This window comes from Alternaria postmessia (assembly GCF_024291825.1).
Source record: "Alternaria postmessia strain BMP 2775 chromosome Unknown scaffold_61, whole genome shotgun sequence".
NCBI classification, from domain to species: Eukaryota; Fungi; Ascomycota; class Dothideomycetes; order Pleosporales; family Pleosporaceae; genus Alternaria; species Alternaria postmessia.
The window spans coordinates 115,643-133,369 of record NW_026260134.1 but is presented as its reverse complement, the minus strand read 5'-3'; the positions used below and the strand labels follow the sequence as shown (position 1 = coordinate 133,369).

At 52.9% G+C, this 17,727-nt stretch overlaps 9 protein-coding genes across 9 annotated transcripts; 4 read left to right on the top strand and 5 right to left on the bottom strand.

Annotated features, from left to right (window-relative positions):
• Positions 1-149: 149 nt before the first annotated feature.
• J4E82_008103 (uncharacterized protein) lies at positions 150-2,584 on the bottom strand (the record flags this gene model as incomplete). Its single annotated transcript, XM_051734342.1, has 6 exons — positions 150-326; positions 380-655; positions 705-1,162; positions 1,895-2,322; positions 2,372-2,454; positions 2,516-2,584. The coding sequence occupies 6 exons, from the start codon at positions 2,582-2,584 to the stop codon at positions 150-152; spliced, it is 1,491 nt and encodes a 496-aa protein (XP_051585936.1).
• A 205-nt stretch (positions 2,585-2,789) lies between these two features.
• J4E82_008102 (uncharacterized protein) lies at positions 2,790-3,445 on the top strand (the record flags this gene model as incomplete). The annotated part of the gene is made up of 2 exons (XM_051734341.1): positions 2,790-3,134; positions 3,188-3,445. 2 exons carry the CDS (start codon positions 2,790-2,792, stop codon positions 3,443-3,445), a joined length of 603 nt encoding a protein of 200 aa, XP_051585935.1.
• Positions 3,446-3,715: 270 nt separating this feature from the next.
• Positions 3,716-4,018, bottom strand: DPH3 (Diphthamide biosynthesis protein 3; the record flags this gene model as incomplete). Its single annotated transcript, XM_051734340.1, has 2 exons — positions 3,716-3,772; positions 3,824-4,018. 2 exons carry the CDS (start codon positions 4,016-4,018, stop codon positions 3,716-3,718), a joined length of 252 nt encoding a protein of 83 aa, XP_051585934.1.
• A 282-nt stretch (positions 4,019-4,300) lies between these two features.
• Positions 4,301-6,592, top strand: J4E82_008100 (uncharacterized protein; the record flags this gene model as incomplete). Its single annotated transcript, XM_051734339.1, has 1 exon — positions 4,301-6,592. The coding sequence occupies one exon, from the start codon at positions 4,301-4,303 to the stop codon at positions 6,590-6,592; it is 2,292 nt and encodes a 763-aa protein (XP_051585933.1).
• Positions 6,593-7,756: 1,164 nt separating this feature from the next.
• Positions 7,757-8,237, top strand: J4E82_008099 (uncharacterized protein; the record flags this gene model as incomplete). The annotated part of the gene is made up of 2 exons (XM_051734338.1): positions 7,757-7,863; positions 7,949-8,237. The coding sequence occupies 2 exons, from the start codon at positions 7,757-7,759 to the stop codon at positions 8,235-8,237; spliced, it is 396 nt and encodes a 131-aa protein (XP_051585932.1).
• A 307-nt stretch (positions 8,238-8,544) lies between these two features.
• On the bottom strand, positions 8,545-9,414 carry J4E82_008098 (uncharacterized protein; the record flags this gene model as incomplete). The annotated part of the gene is made up of 1 exon (XM_051734337.1): positions 8,545-9,414. One exon carries the CDS (start codon positions 9,412-9,414, stop codon positions 8,545-8,547), a length of 870 nt encoding a protein of 289 aa, XP_051585931.1.
• A 693-nt stretch (positions 9,415-10,107) lies between these two features.
• Positions 10,108-10,764, bottom strand: J4E82_008097 (uncharacterized protein; the record flags this gene model as incomplete). Its single annotated transcript, XM_051734336.1, has 1 exon — positions 10,108-10,764. One exon carries the CDS (start codon positions 10,762-10,764, stop codon positions 10,108-10,110), a length of 657 nt encoding a protein of 218 aa, XP_051585930.1.
• Positions 10,765-11,786: 1,022 nt separating this feature from the next.
• J4E82_008096 (uncharacterized protein) lies at positions 11,787-13,088 on the bottom strand (the record flags this gene model as incomplete). The annotated part of the gene is made up of 2 exons (XM_051734335.1): positions 11,787-12,323; positions 12,375-13,088. 2 exons carry the CDS (start codon positions 13,086-13,088, stop codon positions 11,787-11,789), a joined length of 1,251 nt encoding a protein of 416 aa, XP_051585929.1.
• A 1,191-nt stretch (positions 13,089-14,279) lies between these two features.
• J4E82_008095 (uncharacterized protein) lies at positions 14,280-17,021 on the top strand (the record flags this gene model as incomplete). Its single annotated transcript, XM_051734334.1, has 3 exons — positions 14,280-14,383; positions 14,456-16,914; positions 16,963-17,021. 3 exons carry the CDS (start codon positions 14,280-14,282, stop codon positions 17,019-17,021), a joined length of 2,622 nt encoding a protein of 873 aa, XP_051585928.1.
• Between the last annotated feature and the right edge of the window lie 706 nt (positions 17,022-17,727).

Sequence of the window (17,727 nt, the reverse complement as noted above, 5' to 3'; positions counted from 1 at the left end):
AACAGGGGGAGAGAAAGTATATATTTCTGCCATATCTCGGTGATATACGCAGTGATGGAATATGTACATCGAAAGGTCTCTGTGTCGTCGATACTGCCACGGTAAGGACTTGGCTACTGTGCATGGCAGATCTTTGCGCTTTCACAGACCTAGGCAAAGCCGAAGAACTTCATGTCGTCCGCGCCCCGAATAGGCACGGTGTGTCCAACATTCTGTGCATAGATACCCTGGACATTAGGACCATAGATAGTCCTCGTGTAACCGCTTTGGGGGTCATTGGCCTTTGTGCTCTGCGGCTTGTTGTAGTCGTAGCCGAAAACGCCAGCCTGTGTCTCGTTAGCATTTGACTGACTCATCAGACAACCGCGTAACTACTTACCCATTGCTTCATCGTCTCCTGGTAGTTCTGCGGGCGAAGGGTAGTGTCTGCGCTACCGTGGTAGATCTGCATCTTGGGACGAGCACCAGTGTAGCTGGGGTACATGTTCTTGACAACATTGGCCCAGGCTGCAGGGGTGGCGATAGAGTTACCCTGAGCGCAGGTGCTGTTCCAGGCGTCGACACCACCCGATGCAGAGACGAAGCAGCCGGCGCTTACACCTGAGTAGACAATGGCGCCCTTGAAGAGTTCAGGGTAGGTTGCTGCCATGACGTTCTGAAGAGACGTTAGCATGTCAATACAAGTGGAATTCGAACGAACATACGGTCATCATAGCGCCACTGCTGGAACCGGTAACGAAGACCTTGGAAGCATCCGCTTTGTACTGGCTGACAGTCCACTTGACCATGTTGGCAATGGTGTTGCTGTCTCCTCCACCCTCGTGGCTAAGCGTCGCCTTGCTGCTAACATCCCAGCAAGTACCCTCATGAGGGGAAGATGGGTAGATGACAATGAAGCCATACTGCTCAGACAACGTCTTGTAAGGGCTGCCAGTGTAGTATGCTTGCGCTGATCCAGTGCAGTAGTGAATAGCAACGATGACTCCTGGTGAGGCCGCAAGCTTCTTGGGCACATAGATATAGAAGCCCGCTTTGGTAGGCGCAGCACCGAATGAGGTGACTTGGGAGAGGGTGCCAGGCGTCACGGCACGTTTGCCGAGAGTCGCCGCTGCGGCTACAGACAGGAAGCTGGTGACAGCAGTGAGGAAGCGCATGGTGTTGACTAGAGAATGAATGAATGGATGGGTGGTTTCAATTGTCTTGGGATTGGGCCCTCTTATAAAGCTTGTCTTCAGCCGAAGCGTGTGTGCGGTTCAAGGGATGCCGTATGCATTGAGAGGATCTCCCCGAAACTATCCAGCAATCAGCAGCAGCGGAAATGAGGTCACGCAGTTCTGGAATAAAGTGTTTCTCCCCACATCTTTGGCGCCACAGCATAGATGAAGAGCCCACGGTTGTTATTCGCCCTCTAGTCGTGCTTGGAAGGGAACTAAAGGCGTATAGATTAAAAGCTTGTTTCCATTAATCCCAGCTCGGCAAAGGCTCCACGCGCGACGTTTCGAACATCTCCCGACCCTTGACCTTTACCATGTGTTTACCCGGTCCGGGGGAATTTCCTGAAGTAACCCCACAGATTGTGTAAGCATGCGCCATGCATCTGTAGACGACTCGTAATGCCTGGAAGAATTATATCAATGTCTACCGAGTCGGTGTGGATGGCATGAGCGCGTCTGGAGTAGGGCCGAGTCTGACAGCGTTCCATGGGCCAGATCCAGAACCAAGCCCTGTTCGAGCAACAAGTCCTAGTTCGGCCGTTGCTTGTCGCTTTTTGGTACGATGGAAGCGTAGTGATGTGGGCTGCCGGGTAATGCTGGGGGGTCCAATGGTTTTGACGGTGAAAGTTCTGGCATCGCAAACCTCGTGCAATATCTTCATCATCTCCCAGCCCACATACCGTCTCCTCTTCCCAGACCGCCGAATGTCAGTCCGCCCATGACACCACCACCGCCTCCTCCTCCACCAATGTTCTTCCCTTCGTTGACGGGCCTCTTGGCTACTCTTCCCTGTGCCTTGACGCCTTGAATGACCTTGTCTAACTGCGTCTCCACCACCACGCCGCCTACTATCATCTCACCCAGTGTCGCATGTAGTGTCTCGAAGTTGAAAATCAGATCTAGCTCGCATACGTTTTCAAAGAGGCCGTCGAGCGCCTGCACAAAGACCTGGATAAGATCGAGGAGCGCGAGAGGCGATTCGGTAGACGTGGAAATTACGATAAAGTAGAGGGTCGCATAGTGGCGGTAGGTGACGAGTGACGGTGTGTCGTTGTGAGGAGTCGTGGGCGTGCTAGATTTGGAGCTGCTGGCGAGGAGCGGTGGGAGGCTAGACGTGTGTTAGGGAGATGCGGGGCTGAATGCACGAGGCGACATACGGCAAGAAGTTACACGCTGAGTTTGGACGGTTGGCGACGAGGGTGAAGATCTCGGAAATGAGTCGCTGCTGGACGCTGGTTTCCTGGGCGGTGGTCAGCCAGTCAGTCTCGCAGCACGATGCTAGATGACATGTCGTGTAATACCAGCTGTGTGTAGAACTTGGTCAGGCGCGGCTGGCCGGCGTTGTTGAAGACAAGGACGGCGTTAATCATGGTGGTGATGTTTGGTGGTGTTGCTATTGGCTTTTGGACAATGTCCCGCCGAAGGATGCGGGGAGATGGACGAGGGTCCATGCTCCAGCTCCAGTTGCTTCCAGCCCAGGAACAGAAGCCTCTCTCCCGTCCGCTACTCGCCAATCTCCACCACCACCAAGAATAATTCTATCAATTGCTCTCTACCCATTCCACATCCATCACAATGAAGCCAGTCACTCGATTTGCCGGCACAGCCATCCGTCGCGTCGCCCGCACTTCTCCTCGCGTCCAGTCGCCCGTCAATTGCATCATCGCTAGCAGGGCCCCAGCTATCAGCCATGCCGCCCCGGTACGCAGCTTCCACGCATCAATGGGCATGAGAGTGGGCATGATGCCCGACTCAGAAGACCCCAAGCCAAAGGAGAGCGAGGCCCACGACGAGCCTGGCAAGCCGACCGAGCTCTCAATAGAGGAGTTCCACGAGCGCGCAGACCACTACCTGGGCGAGCTGCTGCAGAGGTTAGAGGAGGCTCAGGAGAACGACCCCGCGATTGAAGTAGATTACTCGGTAAACCTACACTACACAGCATACTCCAGCACTTGACACTAATCCCACCACAGGCCGGCGTCCTCGAAGTCACTTCGCAACAGAATACCTTCGTTCTGAACAAGCAACCCCCAAACAAGCAGATCTGGCTCAGCTCCCCGATATCCGGTCCCAAGCGTTTCGACTGGGTCGTGGCACAAGAGGGCATGGACTTCAAGGAGGGTGGAGGCATCGGCGACTGGGTGTACATGAGGGACGGCAGCTCGCTGACTGAGATTCTCAGGAAAGAGCTGGGCGTTGACGTCAGTGTTGACGATGAGGTCCCGCGTTAGAACAAGCGGGCTATGCTTGGTAGCACACGCTCCATCTAACACAGTGTTGCCCTGAGCACACATGATTCAACGGTAGCCAATATCGAATAGCGAATAGCGAATAGCGACAATGAAGTTTGATTGCGCACGCTCAACTCTGCTTCCCAGGCCGCGGTCACATAGTATAACCAACATGCTTCAAACGCCCGATATATGCATTACAACGCCGTAGATGCTGAGAGGCTAGGATGAGGTCCTCCTGCGACAGTATGAAAATAGGAACTGGGGAATCTAGGCGGTAATCGCAACGCTCTTGGGCGCATCGTCGTTCTCGGGCGGGAGATCGGACTGTCGCATATTAGTCTTCGCTTCTGACATGTGAGGACGGGCACAGCATACCGGGTCGAAGATGATGCGTATCATCAGACTACAGCTGGGGCAGCGCGCAATGTCTTCTCCGTCGCGCATGTCATAGATGGAAATCTCGAAGCGGTCGCCACATGGACATGGGTGGTGGTAGATCTGCAGAGTCTCGTCGTAGAAACAGTCTTCGATCTCGACTTCGTCGTAGAGGTTGACTTCTTCGTCGGCCATGGTCTTGTGGGCGTGCGCGTGCGTGCAAAGAGCGGATGAGTTTGTCGGCGACTGCGAGGAAGTGGCGGGGTGGGAACTTTTGCCCGCAGCGCACCTCCGGCACGCTAGCCCGCGACCTGCATCAGCCCCAGACTACTACTACCCGCCGTCCATTCACATCACCAAAAGCTCCGAACACGTATAGCAACACGCCGCCCGCCCGCCTTCCTATAGCACCACCCCGTCTGCCACCTTCCCCCTACCATGGGCGCGTGCCTGCCAAATTGATCCACGTCTAGCACCATGGACGATGTCGAGTCGGCGACGGTCAAGCTCGCGGAGCTGCTGCGACACCCGGAGGACCTCGACAAGATACCCGGACTCAAGGCCGAATTCATGCGCAAGAAGGCGGCCGTCGACGGCCAGCTCCGCCATGGTCTCAAGGAGCAGCTCGAGTTGACCCAGTCGGGCATGAGCAGCATCACCGAGGGCCAGCGCACCGTCAACCTGATCAAGGAGGAGATGATGAAGATAGACAAGCTATGCGCCGAGGCCCAGAATATGATTCAGGACTTCCCGCACATTAACTTGGTAGCCCAAACACACAAGAACTTTGAATCCGTCGAGAAGATGCGCAACGACATCGAGGCTTTCGAAGACCGCCTGGAGAACCTCGAGATCCTGCTGGCACAGGACGACGAAGACCCCGCCAACCAGCCCAATTTGTTGCAAGTTCACTACGGCCTGACGCAGCTACGAGACATCCGCGACGAGGCCATGGGCCAGATCAAGAACAGCGATACCTCCACCGAGCTCATCGACAATCTCACACTAGAGAGCGGCGTCACCGTCCAAGACCTCTTCGCGCGCTTGGATGACGTCGTAGAGTGGTTTGACAGACATGTCGGGGAGGCATGCATAAACCTGATACAGCTGGTGCAGACCGATAATGTAGGCATGGTGGTTCGTTTGGCCGTCGTAGTCGAGGAAGAAGAGAAGACGGACAAGAAGATCAAGGCCCTGCAGGATGCGCAGAGGGAGTTCGGTGATCTTGCGTCTCGCTTCAAGTCCATTACCCAAGGACCCAAGGAGCTTCGTGGCTACAAGGAAAAGTTCATTACTTCCATCGAATACGTTTGCAAGGCGGAAATGGACGCGGCGAGAGAAGAATTCATGCAAGACCCGGACAAGATTGAAAAGTCCTTCAAATGGTACTTTAACAACCTCAACACAGTCAAGTTGGGCATGGTCGATCTTATGCCCAAAAAGTGGAAGATCTTCGACACATACACCAACATCTACCACAAGCAGATGCACGACTTTCTTATGGAGTTTGCTGACGATGAAGCCCTCGGACCGCAATATCTGCTAGCTGTCATCAACTGGGTGGACAAGTACTACGTGAAGATGCAGAAGCTTGGGTACTCAGAAGAGCAACTGCAGCCGCATGTCATCGACAACCGCAGTCCTGAGCTGATACGTACCTATCGCTCCGTCATCATCCAGGCCGTCGACCAATATATGGAACGCATCAATAACCAAGATAGACAAAGGTTCCTGGAGCAAGACAAGACAGCATACGAGACCAACTTTGACGGCATCACCCAAACTAGGTCACTGGGAGATATGTGGACACTCTTCAGCCAGAACATTGGTGTCGCCGCCAGTAGTCAGCGTCCTGACGTTGCTGATGGTGTCGTTGATGCCATGTTCCGTGCCTTGTTGTCTCGCCAGCGTATATGGACTCAGCTCATTGATGATGAAAAGACTAAATATCTCGGACCAAATTTCGTGCAAGACGAGGATGAGACCTATGTCTTGCAAGAATGGCTTATCGCGCTCGCAAATGACCAAATCATTTGCATTGACGACGATATTGATGGTAGTGGTGGAGCCTCGTTCTTGACCGTCTTTGAACGCGAAGTCACGCCCATCGTCTCGCAAGACTACATGATCGACAAGCTGGCCAGGAACGTGGATGAAGCGAAGAACGGTTATATCGACATTTCATCTCACTGCATACAAGTTTTTAGCGAGCTCATCTTTATTGTCGATCTCAAGCCTGTGCTTGGCAAGTTCTTTACACCGGAGTGGTACTCGAGGACTGATATGGCTTCTATCATCACAACTTTCAAAGACTATGTGGAGGAGTTTATCCCCCGCATTCACCGCTCGCTGCGGGATCTTATCATCGACTCTCTCGCCGATGAGTTGCTTGTTCAGTATCTTGGGGCCGTGCGCAACAAGGGTGCCAAGTTCAAGAGAACGGACCAGTTTGCAGCAAAGATGAAGGACGATCTTCTCACAGCATTCGAATGGTTCAGGACATTCGGCGAGCAAGGTGCCGACATCATGCAGCGATGGCGCGCTGTGCAGGAGTTCCTCAAGCTGCTTGAATGCGACAAGTCGCAAGTGCAGTTTGCGTACGTTGAGTTCAAGACTGCTTATCGCGATGTTACTATTACATGGGTGGAAGCTGTATTGAAGACGAGGGACGACTTTGACCGGAGCATGTTGAATGCGGTTAAAGCAAAGGCTGCAGAACCTATTGGGGAAGAGTCGCCTCCTGATCCGATCATGGGCAGGGTGAAGTAGAGCTGATTTTGGCATTTTTCGGCTGCTGAGGCGTAAGCATGTCTGGCGTTGGAGGTGTATTCATACTGGGTCAGTGTTGCAGCCACCGGAACGCGGCATCACTAACGACTCTAGAGCAATACGGTATACCCCGGATTTCTGTTCGTTGCTAGATTAGCGAATACGAAGTTCCTCACATCACCTTCTGTCTACTTGACGATCAGCTTACTATGGTTTTCTCGTCGCAATACCTTTGCTCTCCCAGTATGACGTCTGCGACTCCCCGCCCACAGCTCGCGGTCTCCTTTCATGCATAAAAGCGGATTTGAGCGAGAATAAGAGGCAAGATCGACAGGTACATTTCCTTACCTGCGGAACATTCATGTTCACGCAAGTAGCCTAAACGGAAAGGGGCTAGCGTCAGGGGTCCACCAACGTCTCAGAATGGTGGAAGGCGCCGCGTGCTAATATCGTGCCGCTCCTATCAAAATGACCTTCATATGTCGGCCGCTTTGTTAGTTGGTGGTTTGATTGGGGATGTTTCGAAACAACATGTTCTTCAAAGACACGTCGAATGCCTTCATGCCAAAGAATTCAACGACTGTGAAACGAAAAAAAGTACAACGCAAAGTTATGCGCGCAAACGGAAACCACAAAAAGCCCAGAAGACGCGCAACACTCCCCCACTACCATTGACGCAACTTTACGGCTTTCAAAACTTCAAGCATCGCGCTCCTACCACCCGTCGATCAACCAACACAATCTCCGCTATCGCTCATCCCAACCTGTGAACCTTTCACGTAGCTCGCCACACTTGTCGTGCAAGGATCTCCCATCCAATCTAGACCAGCAGCCGCGAGGAAATGAATCACTGCAGTCGATCGTTGAGCGAGGCTGGCGCGTCCTAACCCACATGCGATACCACCCTTCCATCTCTCCGTTATATGACTGCTAATATGAGCCCTGTATAAGACCCTGTGTACCGCCTCGTGTCCTACCTCTCATTCTTCTTCATCCTACGATCTCCAATAATCAATAGTACTTAGTATACTATTAGCCACTCTTTTTTACCTTGCAAGCCAAGTCCAACCACAGTCTTTACTACCAACAACTCGACGTTTGTCTCTTTTGATACCCATCTTCTTACATTCACCAACACCTTTCAACAAACCATCAACCATCAAAATGCGTTTCTCCATCGTCGCCGCTTCTCTCATCGCAGCTGTCGCTGCTCAGTACCCCTCTGCTTCTGAGGAGGTCTGCTCTGCTGCCGTCACTGTCACCGTCACCGAGTAGGTCTGCCCTTACATATCCCTGCCATCCTGTCACATTCAATCCCTTCTCGTGTATATTCGGATCATTAACAACTCCCTCCAGGACTCTGGCACACACCCCCGTCGCCCCCTCCATGTCCAGCGCCTACTACCCCACCACCACCCCCATGGCCGCTACCCCCTCGTCCCCCGCCCCCGTCATGGGCGGCACCGGCGTTCCCATGGTTCCCGATGCGTCTTCCGTCGGCACCATGCCCGTCGCTTCCGGCACTGCTGCCCCCAGCGGTAGCGGAACCGGTGCTCCTTACCCCGAGTTCACTGGCGCTGCTTCCGGCCTCAAGGTCGGCGGTGCGCTTGCCGGTGTGGGTGCCGTTGCTGCTCTCTTCTTGTAGAGAGTGAAATCTTGCTAGTGGGAGAAGAGGGGGAGGGAGATTGTTGATACGATACCCTAGGGGATTAAGATACTGTTTCTTGTGTAGTCTTTGAATTGATGTGGTTTGAGCCGGATGTGGCTTAGCTTTGTATGAGATCTCTCCATCTGATGTTGAGGCCGTGATCGATAGTGATGTGTAGATGCAGTGAAGAACCGATGAAAGTTAGTGCAAGAGACATCGAGATTGATATTTATTCAGTCGCCAGCGATCCATCGATCACGAGACTGTGTCTATGAGATACTAATAGCAAGCACAGCATGTATAACTATGACTTCTTCATCTTCTCAATTTTTCGTTGTATTCTCTTCCATAGAATCCTCAAACCATTACCACTACCGTCACCCCTATTCTTCTTCACTAGTTTACGACTCGGCCTTTGAATCATTTTATGGTACCCACTCTCCCTCGCCGCTGGGTGCGACGGTGGCTGCAGGTAATGCGACGGCGGCGGGTAGTAGTTAAAGTCCGGTCCCTTGATAATCGGTAATGCGCCCTGAATCTCTGGGCCCAATACCACACCATCCACGTTTTCTTCTCGGACAGGTATTGCTTCAACTTGTATCGACTCCTCGAATTGTTCGATAGCGACATCCGGTTCTATAGCAACATTTAGCAGTTCTTCAGTAAGGTCTGTACTCCACCGTATCGCATCTCCGCCATTTTCATGTTCTTCAGCATAGAGGTCTATATCGCTGGGAAGAATGTCACTTAAATGTGTCGTTTGGGGTGCCAAATTGCTTTCCACGGCTGTTTCGGCAGTAGACAAGTCTGTTCTAGTAGACGAGTGAACGGATAGTGGAGGGTTGGAGTTTATACCGTCATCGTGGAAGCTACGAGGTGTCGGATAGGCTGGTAGTGTGGATATGGGTGTGGAGAGATGACGATTGCGGAAGAGAGCGAGGTGTGGTGATGGAGGTAATACGGGAGATGGAGGCAGAACAGGAGAATCGCCACGAATACTTGTTGAGCTCGAAGACGGAGTGGCGCTGAGGAGGAAAGTTTGGCACCCAGCAGATGGGGGGAGGGTAGGTGAATTGACATGGAAGGTTGTGGTCGTGGGAGTTGGACTGAGGAGGAAGGTCTGTTGAACTGGAGCATTAGTGGTAATGGTTATGTCCTGACGACGTCGAGGCATCGTGGACACTTTTTGTGTGGACTTCATCATAGGACGTGGACGGACAATGGGCCAACGGATGATGCGCCGACGAATGACAGATCGGTGGATGATAGGCCGAGGGGCGGTGGGTCGAAGGCTGGTTGGTGTGAGTGGTGTTGACTGGGAAGGTGCCTTCCAAGGAAGACATGTCAGTCGATAGAGAATAAGTGCTGCGTAGATGTACATTGGAGCTGAGTTATATGGTAGAAAATGGTCAGGTACGTATGTTGTTCTTATCACATAAGTAGTATATTAAGGTCTAGTTTGACAAGGGCATTGTTTTTCGGAATATGCGTAGAACAAAGACGTGATATGAGTAGTAAAATCGAGGAAGAAGACAAAGACTCGATCATGTTGGATTTTACAAGCATCAATGAGACTGAGGTACTGTAACCATCTAGCTCAATGTAGATATGTGATTCGACTCACTATGCATTTCACCTGGCTGGGACTCACATATGTAGCTGACCCGATTCTCGATCCGGAAGATTACTTGCTCTCCAAAGCAATGTCTCGGATTAGTTTGCGCACCTCGTCATCACCCAGCTGTTCGACGCCTAACAGCTTGTTGTCGTCCAACTGCTTCCAGCGCAGGGCGGAGATCAGCTATTTGTAGTCAGTGGCTCTGCTACTTCTCGCAGCTGAGTTCACATCATATTTCATCATCTTCAACTATTTCCGGTCGCGAGCAATTTGCGACCAAAGATCGTCACTATCAGTCTCAGAACTCTCCTTCTCCTCCTCAGTACGAAGAACAGGACGCATGTGATGATCCAAACGCACTACCTTCTTCTCGCCCGTTTTTGAATTCGTGACCGTCATGGTTCTTGGTCTCAGTAAGTTATCAACCCGGCCGTAAAAGCCATCACGATCAAACCCGTGGCCGAAATTGTGGGAAGAGGGCTCGCATGTTCTATCCCTCACTTTGTTCACAGCGAGTTCCCCATCAAGTTTGAAACGAGCCCGGAGATCGGAACAACTACTTACGAGGCGAAGTTCCACCGTACGCCAGTCATCGATAGCTTCTTTAGCGGGGTCCTTGTTACTCGCCATCCACCTCTTCCACTCACGCAATGTCTTATCCTCTTCACTCAATTCAGCCAAGTCGGCCGTGCATTGGGTAACGATCGTCGGCGCACGCCGTCTATTCGACCTAGGCCTAGGGTCAGCATCGTACGTGTTTGTATGCGGAGCAAATTGAGCCCGTGAGTCACTTCTATGACCTACTTGGATCAGTGTATACGGAGACGCCGTTCCAGTCAGATGTTGAGGCTGTGTCAGTGATGAATCTGTAGGTACGATGCGTTGGGTGTGTAGTGTAGGAGCCATAGGTATGTTAGCCCGATTTCTGGTATCACGTCTGGTAGTCCAATCTCTCGACTCTGATAATTCCTCGTTGGTGAGGCGCCGAGTGTGATGCGTAGGAATTTTGTGTCCGATAGCCAAGTTTCTTTGCTCTAGTTGTTCTTTGGTGAAGCGCTCACTTCGAAAGGCAGGACGAATATTGCGTCTATTAACCATGGTTTTCCGCTCTAGTGTCGTTGGTGAGGTTTAGTGGGGTTGCTGGTCCTTGTTTCGTCGCAATCGTTGTGCCAAGAGACTGGCGAGTGTAGTATCTAAACGGCTAGAGTTACGCTTTAGGTATGTTTGTCCTATTATGGTCAATGGAACCAGTTGTGGAGAATCGAAGGTACGCGACTCACGTTCCTGACAGCTGGTATCTTGTATTGGAAAAGATGGCCTGAAGCTGTGCGACGCAGCTCTGGGTACGGTTTGTTGCGGTCGATGAGATCGCCGTTGAAATCTAAGACTATAGCGTAAACCTTTCCCGCCTAGCCAGGGTAGATATGGCTGAAAAGCTGTCCGTTTTCTCTGCGTCGAAGTTGTGGATGAAGTCCAGATTGGGATGGTTCGCTGTTAAGTTTTAGGAGTACAGCGTCGAGGTGATGTGTGCTAGATTTCATGTTGACAGAGTTATGAGAATGTTGTTATATCAGCGTCAGAAGAACATTGTGCCATGAGACGACAGCTCGCTGTGCACAGTTAACGCGACAAGGCTTCACAGCAGGGACTGTCTCTGAGTGACGAGAAGGCAAAGACGTGTCTCAGAACAGCAAACTGACTGATTGTATGAAGTACCTTTAATTCCATGACATGCAAACCAACGGTGTCTGCAAAAGCGATGCGTTGAAGAGATCTAAACTTCGTGTAGATTGCCGTAAGTAAGGTATCAACGCCACCTAGATGAACGCCTATGCGTGAATCCCATTTTGGATGATCGGACGCGCCAAGCAGTTTGGTTCGCGGGCCGTCGTAGACTGTACAAATATTACGAACCTCCTCTTCCATACTCAGCGCCGGCTCTTAAGTCCTGCCCGTGCGGCAGTTGACCGTCGCTCCGGTTTCGATTCGTCTCCGCTCTCGGAGTCGCCATCTTCCAGGTCGTCGCTCATGGGTTCCGACATATCCTCGCCCTCGTCATCGTCCGTCTCTTCCGCCTCGTCGTCGATAAGGTCCTCGTCAGAACCTTCGCTGCCTTCATCAGAAACGTCTTCCATCTCTATGTTCAGGCCCATGTCGTCTGAAGAGCTTTCATCTTCATCGTCCATCTCCGCGCGCGATCGTTTCGGGGTCGCAGTGGCACCATCGACAGACTCATCATCGGAGACGTAGTCGTCCTGACCCTCGACGTAGACTAGCGCTTCGTCGGCATCGTCGTTGGCGGCTTGGTTCCGTTTCCTCAGATCAAGTTGAGCTTGGAGCATATCCAGGCGACCTTTCAACGACATGAGCGGCATGAGACCGCTCGAGCGCTCTTTCAAAACTTTGTTAAGTGCGGTGAGCTGCTTGACGATTTGTGGTTGGGAAGCGAGGTATCCACCGTGGGCCTGTTGATGTGTCAGTTGTTGCCTCCTTCAAGTCGGATGCGGATTGCTTACAGCAAGACTCCATTGTACCCAAGCCATCAACATGCCTGCCCGGCCAGGGCTTCGGTGAAGTCGCTCAGCCAACCTCTGCAACAATGTGCCAACCAATGGCGATGGCAACCGCTCTACAGTAGCGTATACTGACTCTACATCCACAACCTGGAGACATGAATCGAGAAGCTCCTTGTCGTTGGTGCGCAGGGCTTGGGTAAGGACAGTGCCGAGAGAGTTTGCGTTCGGCGGTGCAAGAGGGCGATTCTTGGTCGTCGTTACTGTGCGCTCGGGGTTGGGGTCAAATGCATCTTCTACGCTGATGATTCGTGATTCTTGAACAGGCTCAGGGCCCTCTGCGCGCAGCCGGTCTCCGAATGTAAGCTCTTCCGGCTCCGCGGCATTGTCGTCATCGGCGGCGGCGCCGTTTGGTGTGGGATCCTCCTGCTCACTCTCTGAATCGTCTTCATTCTCTTCCTCGGCGCTGCTGATCTCAATGACGTCTGCATCCAGCATGTGCGCATCGGCCGGGCCTTCGACAACAGCAGTGGCGTCGTCGACTCTGTCTGCTCGCGCGTTCTTTGAGCCACTTGTCTTTGCCGTGGGCTTTGCCGCATTTCCATTCACTAATGCTTTGAGGCCATTCTGACGGACTGTCGCAGATGATTGCGCCAACTTGGGCTTCTTCGCCGGCCGGCGGTCGTGATTCTTCGGGGTTGCTACTGCGGCGGGCATTGTGGTAGGCACAGTGGATGTCGAGGGGTCGCTGACTGGGCGCGTGGATGCCTTGACCGGAAGTTTGTTCAAGGCTGTGGTGCTGCAGCCTGAAGCAATGCGCAAGATGCAAGTGGTCGCAAAAAATTTGGAAAGAGCGAATTACCCACCCCTGCACGCACGGGCCTTGTTGACAGGGATCATAGTGTAGAGCTGTCGAGCTCGCTGCGACGCGTCGACGGCATCTGTTCCAGCAACAAAGTCATCGGGAGGGTAGCAGAGCCGTCCAAGTTGAACGCGCAGGTGTCGGAAGAGAGCAGATAATCCCAAAACGCGGCGTTGCGGGTGCGGATGCTCAAGTGGTCGGCAAGGACACGTACCCGTCCAGGTTAGTGGCAGGTCAGGGGCTGCTGCGAGGCTTGGCTCGGAGATGGAAGGGCCGGGCTACTTAACCCCAATGCCTCTCCTCTCGCGTCTGTCTTCGACGTTCTTGAGTCCATTTTCTTGATCTGCCTCCAATCAATACGCGCCTGCTCCCGATCACCCAACCTTACTCGCACTCCCCCGCCACACCTTCGTCACCTGTCCGAGATCCGTCACATCTCGACAAAAGTCTAGGCTGCTGCACCAAGTAAATCCGACATAATTAATATTGCGCATCCATCCCCCGTCTGTCTGCACCCGCTTGACACTAGCGCTCACCGCCCGCCCGTCTGAGCATCCAGCCCGCCGTCACCATCCGTGCACTACATCACCAACGTTTGTGTTGTCGCACATCTTGAGAGAGGGCGCACAGCTGCACCACTCCGTTATTGCCTCTGCCTTCCACGCGCTTGGCCCACCATAACAAACGCGTCGGCGCTATAAAGTCTGACTCATCACCGACCGCCGTCCACTCTTTGATACCTCGCCGCCGCCACCATCTGGTACGTAGTCACGTGCGTTTCAGCCTCTGCAACATATATTCCTCACTGCCCCTCCTGATCCCTCGCGTCACTTTACCGACGCTAGCCTCACCCTCCGACCCCACTTTCACCGCAAACGCGCCCACTCACCCCTCTCATTGCCGTGTCCGTCGTCAACACGCGTATTCTTGCGCAGTCGCGTGCGCCCGAAATGGCAATCGCTAACAACCCCAGATTAGCAACAACATCAAACACAACACATCCTCTGTCAGCCGCGCGCAAACCCGCCTTTCACTTTCATGGCCCTATGGCAGTAATGACATCTCCCACTGTCGACAAAACCTCCCTGGACCTTAAGGCGAGCGCTTTTGCGCCGGCAGACGCAATGGCGGTAGACACTGAGGCAAACGGGTAAGTCGCTCTTCCCTTTACTCTTCATCATGTCTCCCCTCTCACCTTACGCCACCTACTAATACCTAGTAGCGTTCACGATGTGCTCTTCGACGACCCAGAACCAAAGACAACCCTCAACGAAACCGCGCAATCAAAACCAACCACCAACGGCAATCACGTAGATATGGATGCATCAGTGCTTGCAGTCGAGCCCGCCGTCGAGCCCACTACCAACGTCTCTGCTGGAATCGACGGTGTCGCACAGTTTCTGCCTGACAGCCAACAAGATAACAACTCCTTGTTTGGTGACGAGGATACTGGTGCCACGGTTACCAACGCCGTAGAAGCGCCAACTTCAGACGTGCGCGACGAACCCGCAACTACCGAAGAGCTTTCCTCAGCGACCCAGGCAACAGCCGCTAGCACCCAAGAAGTACCCGAGACGCAGATTGTCGCCAAAGAGGAAGCGCCAGCTGAAGACAGCATGGATACCACCGCCGATGCACCTGCCGAGTCGAAACCTACAGAGTCATCCGGAGCACCTACAAAGCCAATGCACGACCTAACAATCAAGACCGACAGCGATGCGGCTACTGCGCCCCCATCTGTTGCTGCTCAGTCTCCAGCTATTGTAGATCGTGAGATGGAAGATGCTCCGTCCTCGGGCAAAGTCCGTCCCCGCGAGGATGATGATGACGATATTCCCGACGCGAAGCGCACAAAGACCGAAGAAGAGATGAGTGCTCAGACCGACTTCAAGCTCCCCGAGTTGCCCAATCAAACGGAGCAACCCAGCACAAATGGCGGTACTCCAGGACCGGCTTCCGACTCTGCACACGAGGCATCAGGTGTTCACAGGGCTGTTGATTGGGAAGAATGGCCAACCACTCCGATGACGGACGCACAGAACAAGTTTCTTCTTGAGCGGATAAGGAACACGAAGAAGATCAAGGTTTCGATAGCGTTCAAGGATCCTGTTGACCCCATAGCCCTCAACATTCCTACTTACCCTGACATTGTCAAGAACCCCATGGACTTGACTACTATGGAACACAAGTTGAAGGACAAGAAGTACACTTACGTAAGGGATTTCATGGCAGACCTCGATCAGATGATTACCAACAGCGAGCTTTTCAACAACAAGCAACATCCTGTAACTCAAGCAGGATACAACCTCCGCGCTTACTTCTTGAAAGGCATGGGTAAAATGCCCCGAGGTGCTGCTGCTGAAGAGCCACCTAAGCCGGCAAAGGCAAAGAAGCCATCAGTAAACACTTCGTCAAAGGCTCGACGTGAGTCTCGTGTTGCACCGCCTAATGTCAAATCTCCTGCCGTCGCTACTCCTGCAGCAACCTCACCTCAGGCTGCCTGGCCTCTGCAGCAAGACGGCACGCCGTTGATTCGACGTGATTCGTCTACTACAGACGGTCGTCCAAAGCGAGAGATTCATAGGCCTTCGAAGGATTTGCCTTACACCAACGCAAAGCCGAGAAGGAAGAAGTTTGCGCAAGAACTCAAGTTCTGCGAGTCTGTGCTTACCGAGCTCATGAAGCCAAAGTACAGTGCAGTTACTTACCCGTTCATTGCTCCGGTAGATCCTGTGGCGCTCAACATTCCGTCCTATCTCAAGATCATCAAGAAACCAATGGACTTTGGTACGATTGAGAAGAATCTGAAGAATGGCGTTTACCAAAGTGCCAAGGATTTCTACGCGGATGCGCAGCTCGTTTTCCAGAATTGCTACAAGTTCAATCCTGAAGGTGACGCCGTCAACCAGATGGGGCACAAGATGGAGGATCTGTTTGAGAGCCTGTGGAAGGAGAAGGCCGACTGGCTTGCCCAGCATGCGCCTGCTCCTGAACACTCGCCCAGCGACCTCTACTCTGACGAAGATGATGAGGAAGATGAAGACGAGGAGGAGATAGACCCTGCTCAGGCTCAGTTTCTTGCAATCCAGCAACAGATCGCACAACTGAACGCCACAGCGCAACAACTTCTGCAGCAGCAAACTGGTGGCAAACGTGCCTCACCCAAATTGCCTGGCAAGAAGAAGAAGGCCGCCGCGCCACCAACAAAGCGGAAGAGTCTTCCACTTGCGGTGCCACCGCCTGCGAAGCCTATCAAGACTGCACCGGTCAAGAAGGTTAAGGCTCCTGCGCCTCTGAGTTTCGCCCAGAAACAGGAGATCTCAGAGGGCATCAGTACGCTTGGTGACCTTGATATGCGTAAGGCAGTCCAAATCATCAGAAATGGCTGTCCACACCTTGCGACCGTGAACGATGACGAAATGGAGCTCGACATGGACGAGATCAACGATGATACGCTCCGGGAGTTGTTGAGGTTCATCAAGTCTCTGCGCGGTCCCAAGGGAGGTGCCGTAGCTGATGATGATTTTGAGCCACCTAGGCAGGTGACGAAGCAAGCTGCGGCTCGACCGAAGAAGAATAAGCCTATGGGCAAGAGTGAACAGGAGGATAACATGCGCAAGATCCAGGAGAAGCTGCAGTCGTTCCAGGGTGGTGCGTCGGGATCCAGCCAGTCTCCGCCTGGTGAGTTGTTAGTGCGTGCACCTCTCAATCATCAACTAACCTTTGTAGTGCATGATGCATCCAGCGACGACGACGAGTCCAGCGGCTCCGAGAGCGAGGAAGAGTAATCTTCTTCGGCAAATAGTCCTCCTGTTTTCGCGTGAAATCCTGGTTCGATGATTGGTCCGATCTCCTTCCTTCTCCTTTGACATGATCGAACATGCGCGTCTTGCCTTCTTCTTGATACTGCGGTCGGTGCGCATCGGGCGTCGTTAGCCATGGCGAGAGATCTGAGACAGACATCAGTGCTTGCTCGAGCTTGCAGGCGCTCACTTACCACCAAACCCACGCACACACACAACCAACGAACACATCGATGTATAGTATTCTCTTGCCCACCGACCCCACCCTAGAGGTGCCATGATCATGGTACCAATGCCGACAACGGATTACGAGTGACGAGGTTTGTCTTTTTAGGTCCTTTTGGTCGAAGGCATGGGCTGCGCGCTGTAACAAGCATTTGGCGTGGTGGTTCTACCGAAAATGGGGGACATGCGAGTAGTCTTTTGCTGTATGAATATGCTGCTCGTGTCGGCGGCCTGAATAAAATCCAGATAATATTGCCAAATGTGCGTTGTGCCTCGGTGTGTGATGTTCCATAATCTCTGGTCTTGGCTCGGTAGTGTACTCGAGAGTGGATGCGACTAACCAGGCGAGGCGGGATCCGAAGGAAATCGCTGTTGAGGGTGTTGTGTATTCTGTGGCGTCTTGCATGCGTACCTGTCTCGGACCTAGGGGCGTTTCGTGAGATACTCCGTGTTCCGTCAGGGTGAA